Below are 13,169 nucleotides of genomic sequence, written 5' to 3' on the forward strand. Positions count from 1 at the left end.
TTTTGACAAATTGGCAATATGGTGAAGTCCGATCATACATTTTATTAAGACAAAAAAGTATCGCTAAAGTATAAATATTAATACATTGGTAAATGGTTTATGAGTTCAACTGCTGCCTGAATAGGTAGTAGATGGAAGGCTTGGAAGCGTTGCAGTACATAGTAACTTTTTACGCTGTAACGTTTCCAAGCCAGCTGGCTTGGAAACGTTACAGCGTAAAAATTTACTATGTACTTACAGTAATTTACAATAAAATTAATAATAAAACTGTGCAGTAAGTACTTGTATTAGTTTAATTTAAAAATCCAATCTGTACTCTGAATTGTTATAGAGCGGCAATGGTTTAAGAGATAAGCAGATACTGTAATTTATCGAAAATCTAGCGTGATGTGTGTACCAACTACCACGCATCCCAAATGGTTCTGGAATTCCAAAGCGTGAAATGGAATCGATGTTTGCGCGCTTGTTGCAGTCTGTTTAAGCGTGTACAGAGATATGCCAGTGCACCACATCATGATTGCGCAATAAAATTCGTGACGGTGAAGATTTGACGCTGGCCCATAGACACATATGCTATAACTCAAATTTTCAAAAATTCATAACTTTGTTAATTTTCGCGTTAATGTTTTTTGAATATGCTTTAAAAATACAGAATAATATATACTAGTAGGCATAACAAATGTTTTTTCGATTTTATTTTAGGGTTGCGCACTATGTGCCTACGTAATTAGCATGGCTGTCTATGGAGAAGTCATTTAATTTGATTTAAAGATTTCTCGTAGGCGGCTATGTTAACCACGTATGCTCTCAGTGCCAAACCTTAAGATGGAAACAGAAAAAAAATCGTTTTGCCTAATAGTAGATATTATTCTATATTTTTAAAGCATACTCACAAAACATTAACGCGAAAATTAACAAAGTTATGAATTTTTGAAAATTTAAGTTATAGCATATGTGTCTATGGGCCAGCGTCAAATCTTCACCGTCACGAATTTTATTGCGCAATCATGATGTGGTGCACTGGCATATCTCTGTACACTTTAAGCATGCTGGAACATGTCTGTAGGATCGCACTCGTAGTTTTTCGGTCCAAATGGACCAAATCTGTTGTTATTCATTTTTTCTATAGTCGAAGACTTCGTCACTTCAAAGTTCAAAGAATTAAAAATTTTAAGTTTTATACTTATAGTTATAAGATTTACGGTTTACTGGTGAAATTTGTGTACGCTTTTTTGTTTATAGTCATCAAACATGCTCCGCTCCATCTGACTTCTTGGAAGAGCAACCCAAAATAGTTTTGCCGTCCAGTGTGCACCTCTTAAAGTACGTGCCAGAACGTTTTGGTATCTTGGAATGGCGCCTCCCAGCGGAACGACGGCGAACCGCCGTGGACGCCCAGCAAAAATTGCGACTTCAAGCATCAACCCGATTGATATTGCTGCTCAGACAACAGATGATACAGCGAGCAACAACGGACGTCCGAAGCGGACGCGAGCGATGAAAAATCAGCAGACTGCGGGAACCAGACAAGATGTTGTCGTTTCCCAGCCCGTTCCTGCTCCGACCAAGAAACGGGGTAGACCACCAGCGACCAAAACGATAGGGAACGGAGCCAGTCAGGACAGTAACGGCACGGGAAGCAGTGTGACTGTGGGTTCACATCCGGGAGCCAGCCAGAGCGATGATGACAGTGGCAGTAATGCACCGAAGAAACGGGTTCGCACTGCAAAATCAGCTAAAACGAACGGTATCGGTGCATCCCAGCCTGCTGCAATGGTTCACACTTCTGCTGCTCCATCGCAATCCACCGTAGCTTCTTCGAAGAATGTCAAACCTGATCCAGACGACGGTAAGTTCTACGTTTAATACATTAACCAAGCGCTAAGAACGCTGGAACAATCATTTTACTTCAGTAACTTCACAGTGTGATGTTTACACGGCTTACATTTGTTACTTTTAAAGTTTTAATTTGTGCCCGACGAGCATTACTGGCTAAAGGAAATAATTACAGGAGCTTGCGATCTTTGCGATGCATTAATATGATTTTGTTTAAATGTTATCAACAAATCACATAAGTTTCTCTGTTAGGACGTAGGATCCTTTGTTTACCTCAATTCGTGTGATAAGTTTATACGGAGTTACCAGTGTCTTTTTCAAGAATGATCATAATTTTGAACAGGAATACTGATTTGGTGGAAAGCTACAAGTGCTTACAAGCTTTCCGGAATATTTTTTGCTTTTGTGTTATTATTCCGGAAAGCTTGTATTTCTCTTTTTTGCAGTGTGTTCTGTTTCTAGACGATGATGATCAGAAGCCGACCAGTTCAAAGCCGATGAAGCAGATGACGATCAAAGGACGGGCTCCTGTCGATGAATTGTTCCAGAATCGGGACAGTGTTCATGTTTACTGCGAAGGCGACGATGTGTGGGATGTCGCTCTCAATCAGACATCCATCGACAATAACAACAATAAGTTCTACATGATCCAACTGTTAGAACATGATCATCGGAAGGAATACTTTGTCTTCAACCACTGGGGCCGCGTTGGATTAGCCGGACAGTCCAGTTCGGCTAGTTATGCAGCTAATCTCGAAAGTGCCAAGCAGGATTTCAAGAAAAAGTGTGTTTTTGAAAGTATAACGTTGAGTCGTTATTCGTTAACTACGAATTTGGTTTTGCCCCATGCATTAGTCCACGTATTTCGAGTCCGTGATTTGCTAGTTACAGTACCACTTCGTTTGTATTATGGCCTTCTTCAATAATAATCGCTTTGTAGGTTCAAAGATAAAACTAAGAATGATTGGGAGGACCGTGCTGAATTTGTGAAGGTCCCGGGCAAATACGATCTGGTTTTACGGGACTACAATGCAAAGGATGAACCAGCCGGGCGGGATGCTCCTGATACAATTACCCGGAATATGGCCGACTACAAAGTTCCGGATTCAAAGCTAGATGAACGCGTGCAGGTTGTGGTCAAGACCATTTTCAACATTCGGATGATGGAGCAGACGGTCAAAGAAATGAAATACGATGCGAAAAAAGCCCCACTTGGTAAGTGTTCACCCTATGGAAACAATTTTATTGTTGTCAGATTCATTCACATATAATGTTAGTATTATTATTGCTCGTATATGATCTTGGTGCCTAATTTTTACGCATTTCATTTTCATCTGCGGTTGACGTATTTCGTAGAATCTTTGCGACATGAATGTTAAAATTGGTTCATTGTTCTAGCGAGGACAGTTGACATGTCAATTATTTGCATGCTCTGTTAAAAATCAACAATGTTTTAGGTCGTCTAACGGAAGCCCAAGTTAAATCTGGATATTTGTGCCTGAAGAAGCTTGAGGAGTTGATTACGAAGGGACATAGTTTTTCCAGACAGATCAACGAGGCTTCGAGCGAGTATTATACCAAAATTCCACATGATTTCGGGTAAATACAAGCTGAATTATTTCTTCATTAACCATTTGGTATAACATCATCTTTAAGGTATTGTAATATCGGTCCATTATCAAGTTTTGGTTTTTTTTTCTCATAGAATGCATCGACCACCACCTATCACAAGTTTGGATGCAGTGAAGCAAGAACTGGCGTTGTTGGAAACGTTAGGTGATATTGAAATTGCTATGCGCGCTCTGGAGAAAGGGCGTGATAGTGTTGGTCCACCTGAAAACCCCATGGACATTCACTACCGCACATTGAAAACCGACATTAAAGCTATGGATCGAGATGCCGAAATGTTTTCCACAATTCAAGAGTATTTACTGCGCACTCATGGACCGTCGCATTCCGAATATCAGCTGCAACTCTTAGATGTGTTCGAGCTACAGAAAGATTCTCAGTTCACGGATGTCGGCAATCGAATGCTGCTCTGGCACGGATCTCGACTGTCCAATTTCGTAGGAATTTTATCACAAGGTCTGCGCATTGCGCCTCCTGAAGCGCCCGTTACTGGCTACATGTTCGGTAAGTATCATTCTGGCGCGACGTGATGAGATTTTATGACAGTTTGTTGAACCTGTTAGAAATTAAAGGCTTTAGACGTAATTGATTTACATTTTATGGAAAGGGGTGTTTTGTATAAGGAGTCTGTGATAAGTAATGAAGGGGATCGGTGTGGGTTTCTGTTGTATTCTTTGTTATCATAGAAAGTCATTCTATGCAATTTTCATTGTACTCGCGTATTATAATTGTATTTTTATTGCATGTCTTACTATTCCAGTCTAAAAGTATTGCTTACTGCTTTGTTGTTGCTGTATACTGTATTAATTTTATTTACTCTCGCATTTAGGAAAAGGCATTTATTTCGCCGATGTTTCATCCAAAAGCGCTAATTACTGTTACGCCCAGCAAAGCGACTCTGTGGGATTTATGCTCCTCTGCGAAGTAGCGCTGGGGCAGTCGCGAGAGCTTCGTGATGCCGATTACAGTGCTGATCAACTACCAACAGGATTTTCCAGTACGAAGGGTGTTGGTTCCTACGTCCCGGATCAGTCAACATATCGCACGTGAGTTGTACCTACGTATTACATTCGTATTGTTAATTTGTGCTGATAAGAATACAGCGCTGCAGTATACATTTCGATGAGCTGTGGAACTTGTGAACCTTTCTGATTTGTGGATTGGTTTTTGTGTCAATTACCAAATAGTATGGACACATGCTCATCATAACTCGTTTATGACTGTACCGACCTCAAGCACAAACTGTTTCTCTTATAATTGGATTTTGCTTTGGTTAGCGTGGATAATATGGTGGTACCAGTTGGAAAATGTGTGGATCATGCTAGCGCCAAAGCTCGCTTTAGCTCGCTTGCTCTGCAGTATAATGAGTACATTGTCTACAATGTGAACCAGGTAAGCACTTTTTTTTAAAGTTGCCGAAAATTCATGGATGTTTAGAAAAGAATTTACGGATGTATGGAAAAAATTCTGAATTTTTTCAGGTTCGGATGCGGTATTTGGTTCAAGTAAAATTCAACTACAAAAGAAGGCGATAATGAGGAAACTAAAAACTTTCTGGTTGGAGTGATCTTGCAATTTGGCATTGTTGCATTGAAAATTGTGGACAATAATATTGTGAAATGCAATGTAGCGACTGTGTTTTGCTTTCGGCGCCACTTATCCAAACTGAATTGTTCCTTTTTATTTCGTTGAGTGGTTTATTGTAAATTCGTGCTTATGTCAATGATTTTTAGAATAGTGATGGTCAAATCCATTTCCGTTTGGGAATGTTTTGTTGTTGATTTCCTGTACAATACTTATTGTACCGTACTACTGATCGTACTTCCGTAGTAGAATGTGAGGCCATTGTGGGCCCAGCAGGATTGCAGGAATCCGATGCGTAAAAGTTTGAGCGGGAAAAGTGTTCGTACAAAGTGTACAATCGTCGTACTTCCACTACAAGTTTAAGCTGGTATTGTTAAATTTGGCGATATGGTACGCTCAGTACGCTGTGCCAAAAGTTTTAAAGTGAACCCGCCTTCACAACGTTCCTGCACGTGGATTGGTTTTCGTCAATAAACTTCTGCGCTATTGGATAGATTGTGGTACAGCCCGACCCCTTTAATAGACAAAAGCAGAGCAATGACCAAGCACGGATCGTGGTATGCGGTCGTCTAGGCCGCTGGATGAACTTCTTTACTTCTGTAATCCATCTGTTGCGTTTCTACTTTCTGGAACTGACTTTTTCATTGTTATTATTTATCGGTTAGCAAAATTTCACAGCAGTTAGGGCTCTTTTGGGTGTTCTGCATCTTCCTCGGTGAGATTCATTAGATTTCTGTCTGAAATACTGTTTCTCCTTCGGTTTGTATTTGTCAAAAATCAAGAACCCAAAAATGGCTCCTGGTTCGACTGCGACTGGTAAACGAGGACGTCAACCGAAACAGCAGAACACAGAGAGTAATCCGCCTACCCAGGACGCACCAGAAGCTGATGGCGCTCCAGATAGCAGTGAGAGCACAAAACGCACTAAAGCTCAAGCAGGTAAATGGCGGTGATAACCGCGAGAACCGCAAAATTCGAAGGACCCTCTTGGCACCATCGAAGCACGACGGATTTAATTTATGACCTAGTTGTATCTTTTTCAATAGCAGCTCAATTTCGAAACGCGTATTTAGTCTTTTGATACTGTACTATGTAACTGCTAACTAGCAGCACGTTAAATAGCTAAAGTTACGAAACTGATAAGGGTGCTTGCAGCAGCGGCTCCCGCCTCAAGTCAAGATAATGTCAACAACGGTTCATCTGAAGCACCACCTGCGAGAAAACGTGGTGGAAAAGCCAAGGCCACAACGGCTGAACACGGTGAAGATAGCGGCAAAACAACCGAGGACTCTGCCAACAACAAAGGCGATAACACGGCTGCCGAAGCAGCTCCGGCAAAGAAGCGCAACGCGAAGGGAACGGCTGCCGAAACCGGTGAGGCAGATGCGGATGACGCCACTACGGCGGCTTCATCAAGTCAGGGTAAACAAGCTCCTGCCAAAAAGCGCGGAGGCAAGGCCAAGGCCGTCGCGGAGGAAGATTCGAGTGAAGAGAAGCCAACTGACAATCAGGCTGCCTCTGAGGATAAACCGCCTCCGGCGAAGAAGCGCGGGGCTAAAGCGAAGGCAGCCGCGGAGGAAGATTCTGGCGAAGAGAAAGCTGCCAGTGCCGACGATCAGGCCGAGGAGGATGCTGCTGCCAAGAAACGCCCGCGAGCGAAGAAGACGGCATCGCAGCCTGCTGAACCTGCCAAGGACACCGAACCAGCGGCAGAGAAGCCCACAAAACGAGGCGGACGAGCCAAGGCCAGCCAGGAGACCGTGGAGGAAGGAGCTGCTGCTACAAAGAAACGTGGTAGGGTCATCACATAAATTTCATTAAATAACTTCCATCCATATTAAAACGATTATTCTCATATCGCATCAGAACTTTATTTTGAGTTTAAGTTTCTCTTTTGATTTATCATTTGTGATAAGAATTTATTTTCGGTGTAGTTTCGCTTGGTTTATTCAGAGTTATTGATTTTTGGCAGTGGTACAATTTACAGAATAAACTGAAAAGCAGCGTTCGTATATTTACGCTGTGGTTGTTTACAGCTTCGCCATCCAACAGCCGTGATGCCAAAGCGGAGTCTACGGAGGGGAAGGCCAAGAAAGCCAAAGGAAAGGGAAACGCGAAGGAGGATAAACAAGAGAACTCTGCATCAGATCAAGATATCTCGGAGGACGGTAAGGCTGACGCGGCTGAAACGGAAAAGCCTAAGAAACGCGCTGGAAAAGCTAAAGCGGTGGTCAGTGAGGAAAACGCTGCCGATGAGGAAAATGTGCCGGTTCAGAAGCGTCGCGGACCGCCGAGAGCTGCGAAAGACACAAAATGAAGGAAATTATGACGGTTACAACGTCTTTTTTGGCCGTTAATTTGTAGGTTTGAATTGGCGCATTCTATCGTTTATAAGGATCAAGTAGTGTTATTTTTTTCAAAAACTGCCGTTAAAAATCGGTTTTGTGGTTATTATAGTTGTAGTTTTTTGTACTCCACTTAAGATGCGCTCTTACTTTTCATTGAATTTTTGCTGGTACGGCTACTTTTACTTTTTGATCTGTTGGTCGCTTTCGCTGGATAGAGAGAATTCATGAATATCGGTTAGTATTGGTATTTGGTATTTATTGACTGACGTAATGTAATAGTGTTTACGTAGGAAATAAATTCTCAGCCGTTAATTAATGTTGTTCAACATTCTCGGAGAGAAACCTGATGAATGGATAACTCGCTCGTTTACGACAAGTGTCAAGCGACTGACAGCGTCAGCTATATTTCAAGATTACCGTGTTTCCCACTTGCACGCTAGTTTAGCGGAGATACAACCATAATCAGACGCAGACGAGATGACTACATCGCCTATTAAAAATAGAAACCAATAAACATTAGCAGACGATCGACAATAACGTTCGAAATAAATGCCATGGAACTTTACAGTTTAAGTGAGCTCACGGTTGCCGCTAACCGCGGTACTTATGCATTTGCCATTTAATATGTGTTGAAGTGTTCAATAATTCAGGTGCTGCGAAGTGCTAATGACCGTTATTCATACCACGTAATTCCATTGTAAATCATACCACTGCTGGCACTGCATATTTGATCGCTGCTTATAATAGCTTCTAATTGTTGTTTTACGTCGCTTACGTATTACCTGCTAGCCCTTTCAGGAATACCGAATAGGTAATTTAGTCAAAAACTGCATACAGTAAATTCGATGCCATTTGCACAATAAGTAGCCATTTAATTGCTAAACATCGTGCAGCTGCAAAGGCTTTAAATATAGCGATCGTGTGTACTGTGTACTTCTAGTATTGGATGAGTCTGTGCACATATAAAATATTGCAACGACGTACAGCAATAACACATAACTCTTCGCATTAAAACTCTAAACTGTCGTTGACTGTTGAATAAAAAGGATTTTTTCCATCTGACCTTCAAGAGGCAAAAGATTATTTCCGCTAGATAAAATAACGCGCTGTATGAACATCGTTATGGCATCGCTTGCGACACAGAATCTTTTCCTTCTTCACTTTTGACAGTGGGTACCGGCTCGCGTGAGCAGCTGGTGAAAGGTCGAGAGAAGGCCAATTTAAAGTGATATCGGAATCGCTCGATAGTAATAGCGTAAATAATAGGATCAATCGCGTGGAGGTGATACTGCGGCCACGTTGCTGCCAGGAATACGGTAGTGGAAACACTGCGGTGCTCAAAATTGAACAGAACCGGCTGTACGAAATTGCTGATAATTTCGTACCAAATCCATAAGGAAAAGTATGTTCCCACTAATATCAGCAAATTCCGAAACGTGCGTTGCTCGCGGCGAAATTCAGCGATCGCCGTTCGTTTATCCTTCGACGGCATATTACACACCGGCAATCCCTCGTCATTTTTCGACTGTGCAACCACCCGGAAGCTGGCGCTGCGATATACTTTCTTCCGTCGATTGCGAATGTACAACCACAGCCGCACATTGCAATAGCATATTAACGCCAACGGTACGAGAAATTCCAGAATCGCCTGTATAATACTCATGGTCATGTCGTATTCGAATTCCACCAGGCATTCGTTGTCGGGCACGTCGGAGTAGCCCTGTACGACATCCCAGAACATAATGGTTAATCCGTAGAACAGTATGGAAAATGTCCAGGTGGCACCGATCCGAAATGCCGCGGTACGCCAGGTACTATTTCGATAGCTAACCGGCTTGCACACCATACAGTAGCGATCATAACTGATCAGCGATACGGATAAGCTGCTCTGTAGGGAATTAGTGAAATCCATAAACGTCCAGAATTTGCATAGTGCACGACTGCGAATGGGCCAGCCTTTATACAGGAAATTATACAGGGCGATCGGCATGACGAAAGCCGCCATCATCCAGTCGGATGCGGCTAAACTGGCGATGTAATAATTTTGCGCTTGATGCAGTTTGGGATCGCGCAGTACACTGATAAGGACTATACTGTTGGCCAGTAATGACCATGTTACACAGATAGCGGTATCCGCAATAAGGAAAATATTAAACCCCAACGGATACGCCCATTCTCCGGTATGATCCGATCCGTTTTCTATGGAGGTCGTAAAGGGTAGGGATTTATTGTTTGAACTTTGAACAAGCCAGTACATTTTGCAATTGAATTATTCGTAAGCCAATATCCAAATAATAAAAACAACAAGATAAAAATACATGTAATTAGAATCAAACGTTTCCCAGATCCGCTGTCAGCGTGCACTGGCGCATGCCTCTTCCAGCACTGTTAATTGGCATGTGTTCGCCCAATAAGTGCCGGTGTAAGCTTGCAAAATGCAAATTTCAGCTCCCATGTCATGTCGTAAAATGCGGGTTGTCAACTATCATGAGCACACTTCTGACAGCACTGGCAAACTGGCAATAACAGACGTTTTGCTCATTTCAATCCACTCGTCGCTGTTTTCACTGCTGGAATGCCGATATATCCACATATGTTGTCATGTCGTGCAGAAAGGTTACCGCCATGCTGAACAAACATTGAGAAGCCGAGTCGGCTTCTCAACTGCTGCATAGCACCATAATACTTAACATTCTGGAATCTCCATTTAACCGGAAATGTATCTCAATGTGGAGAACAATTATAAATATTTGCTTACACATCCATACAACTGGCTGCATATGTTGTGCCGGTACAAACCACACCACACAACGGATGTAAACGCAGTGATGCACGCAACGTAGCTTTAAGTGCGTGCACATAATAATCTGCTATACAGGGAGACTGCAGATCCGGGAGTTCTCGGCAGGCATTTGCGGCTAACGATGCTGACGTGTCGAAATGATTTCCACCGCTGTGGCTGTAGTGGGTGTCGCATCTGGCCCGGGATGTAGTTTTTTGCCGCCTAATCATCCGCGATCGATAGCTTGATTGCTTTTAACTGCTCATTAGGGGAATATAATATATACCGAAACAGCTGCCACGGTGCTGTGCGGTTTCCGGTGCTGAGAGTCCTTAACTTTTTCACTTGCAGCATGCAGTCCTTGTTATACTGCCTGCATGGTAGCGTTTCTTTTCTTTCGGTATACAGTGCAATGCAGAGTCTTTGGTGCAGTACAGTATTTCAGGGAAGAGATTTCATGTAAGTCTCAGCTACAGTTTTAATTGTTTTGCCTAGATGTTTGTTTTCTTCATCGATTTTGCATTATGTCTTCTTTAACTGCGGACGATCTGCTTTATCGACTTACAAATGAAACATCGACTTTACCACTGAATTGCATTATCGTATGCATTGGAAATTTGGTAGCAATAAATGGGGGCAGTTGTATTAATTGACCTCTTAACTTTTCATTATGCAGTAATTTTATTCGTCTGGAAACTGGAAGGTTTTGTACATGTACAATTAAGAGTCAAGTTGACGAAATCTACTGCCTCGTACTCAGTTGCACAGATTCTTAAGAAATCTGCATAACTAGCAAATTACAGTAATGTTAAAAACACAGGTTCCGAAGCACAAGGTTCGAAACATAAGATGTTTACTATTTCTCTTTGGTGAGGTATTGGGAATGTCTTGCATATGTATATACAACAATTAGCTATAATTTTTAAGCCAAAGGTTATGATATCGTTTTACCGTATTAATGTCAACACTGACTTATGTTAAAGGTAAATAATAATATGTATGTTTGAATGTTCAGTTTTTAGTTATAAGGTACAGACCCAGCGTGTGCATTTTTTGTATTTCCCTAACATAAGGGATGATATACATTATATCGTTTACATCATATACAAAATCTAGTAACAGCTTTTGCGATATCCCGTTCTCATGTTAACTTAAACTAAATTCATGTACAGTGACTGCATTGAAGTATATTTGGCTCGAGTCCCTGTGGGAATTGAATAACAAATGTTCTTTCTGCAAGAAAACTATGTTTGCTCACTAACTATGGGTACAAATATTATCTTTTCGAATTGCAGATGGACTAGTTCCATGCATTACTGATAAAAGCTCCCATAGTTTAAGCGCGCGCCGAGTTGCAGTAATTCTTAGTGCTTCGTTATGCACACAGTACACAAAAAACCTCAAAGATTTCAGCCGGAAGATTTAGCGTAAGTAATTTTTTGTTGGGTGCACTCTCATTACATTCGGCTTACTCGATTACTTGTACATATGTTCGCCTTTAAAGTTCGTTACTATTTCGCAAACTTAGAAGCTTTTGAAAAAATATGATTTTGCAGCGTAATAAATAAATGTAGGATTGCTTAATTTTTAATACCAATAGCTTTATTAAGATAAGTTTTAATTCTGGAACAGAATAGCGCAATGAACGCTGATGTAACCACAATCAGAGCAGTTTGCGCTGCGGTCGCTAACCCTAAGAAGCTTGGTAAAAGCTGTCGATTTATATAAACATTTACTACATAACTACAGAAAGTTGGAAATGAGATGTACGGTTTTCGAAAGTATGTCAAACTACTTATACGCATGTTATGTTGCATGCAGTTTTCCTCACAAACTATTTTGGGAGCGAGCTTTTAAGAAAACGTTTTCGGTAAACACCTCGCTACAAATTTTGTAACATGCCGTAAATGTTGTCGCATACAGACTACACTCACTACGGAGTACATAGAATTACTGTACATCGTACATTCTGTTGGTCAGCCGCCAGTACGTATATTTATATACAAATCTTGCGTTTAATTGTGAAATGCATATTGTACACCTACTGGTTTTGAGCGCGTCGGGTTCATAGATTCTTCTGTTTTTCATGCTACAGACATGTTTACTACATGTCCAGATAAAAACGAATAAAAAACTGCCGGGATTTATGTCTTTGAATCAGTATTACAATTTTTCCGTAGATCCCACTTTTGTTATGCATATAAAATTTGATAATCTAAATTTGCAGCTCAAATTATTGCTGCTTTGGCTGTGTACCAACAAGTCTGGCACTCTCTATCATTAGTCATTGACTAGCCTTGGGATTCCAATTGTTAGTCGGTGCTGACTAAAACCTCAGATTATTTGTTACTGGTAAAAAGTGGATTAGAGCCTCGAAGGTGGAATTCTTTATTAGCCTTTGTTGCAATTGCTGATCTGTACAGGATGTAGCTTTGTGAGCATCATACCGCTTTAGATTCAATAATCAAATCCAGGAAAAAGCCTTGTTGTCACCTTTGGCGAACAGCTACCATCATTTTTTTCCCAAGACGCTTCAATAAGTGATGTACGAACTCAAATGCTTTACGCTTCAATGTTATTTAGAAAAACGATAAACCTACACGAACGGCATCCCCCGATACTACTGGCTGAACTACTGGCAGTTGCTTTTAGCCATACCATGCACTTCCCGTATTTGCCCTACGTACTGAAGTCGACTTCACCAACCACCAACGTACCGCATACACTTGTACAGCAGCCGAGGCGTTTTGTAAAGTTCTCGGCTGGAAGCTGGTCGACCAATTACCCATAGTCCAGTCGAGTCGCCGACAGTCTCCGTTGCGTTAAGGCGAAGTTGTGTTTTTGGGGTACCTTAATTGACGCTGATTTTGGAGAACGCCCAAACTGATAAATAATTTTATTAGGTACAAGCCTACAAAGTCAACAATTGCCGGTAGCTGAGTAATTCTATTTAATGTTTAAATACTAAAATAGTCGTGCACGCAAACGAA

General features: G+C 41.5%; 3 protein-coding genes across 4 annotated transcripts; 2 read left to right on the forward strand and 1 right to left on the reverse strand.

The window, feature by feature from the left end:
- The first annotated feature begins 1,075 nt into the window (after positions 1–1,075).
- On the forward strand, positions 1,076–5,274 carry LOC129588520 (poly [ADP-ribose] polymerase 2-like). The gene is made up of 8 exons (XM_055482767.1): positions 1,076–1,849; positions 2,299–2,620; positions 2,777–3,051; positions 3,294–3,435; positions 3,542–3,969; positions 4,295–4,511; positions 4,743–4,857; positions 4,947–5,274. Exons 1-8 carry the CDS (start codon positions 1,354–1,356, stop codon positions 4,998–5,000), a joined length of 2,049 nt encoding a protein of 682 aa, XP_055338742.1. The 5' UTR covers positions 1,076–1,353; the 3' UTR covers positions 5,001–5,274.
- A 345-nt stretch (positions 5,275–5,619) lies between these two features.
- On the forward strand, positions 5,620–7,709 carry LOC129588522 (nucleolar and coiled-body phosphoprotein 1-like). Of its 2 annotated transcripts, none has more exons than XM_055482771.1 (3): positions 5,620–5,988; positions 6,208–6,843; positions 7,086–7,709. In XM_055482771.1, the coding sequence occupies exons 1-3, from the start codon at positions 5,841–5,843 to the stop codon at positions 7,364–7,366; spliced, it is 1,065 nt and encodes a 354-aa protein (XP_055338746.1). In that variant the 5' UTR covers positions 5,620–5,840; the 3' UTR covers positions 7,367–7,709. The 2 variants fall into 2 exon arrangements, with proteins under 2 accessions (XP_055338746.1, XP_055338745.1); XM_055482770.1 differs by having other exon boundaries at positions 5,621–5,988; positions 6,205–6,843.
- A 560-nt stretch (positions 7,710–8,269) lies between these two features.
- Positions 8,270–10,287, reverse strand: LOC129588521 (histamine H3 receptor-like). Its single transcript, XM_055482769.1, has one exon. The coding sequence runs from the start codon at positions 9,652–9,654 to the stop codon at positions 8,518–8,520; it is 1,137 nt and encodes a 378-aa protein (XP_055338744.1). The 5' UTR covers positions 9,655–10,287; the 3' UTR covers positions 8,270–8,517.
- Positions 10,288–13,169: the final 2,882 nt, after the last annotated feature.

Source organism: Paramacrobiotus metropolitanus, unplaced genomic scaffold (genome assembly GCF_019649055.1).
Source record: "Paramacrobiotus metropolitanus isolate TYO unplaced genomic scaffold, Prichtersi_v1.0 Parri_scaffold0000030, whole genome shotgun sequence".
NCBI lineage: Eukaryota > Metazoa > Tardigrada > Eutardigrada > Parachela > Macrobiotidae > Paramacrobiotus > Paramacrobiotus metropolitanus.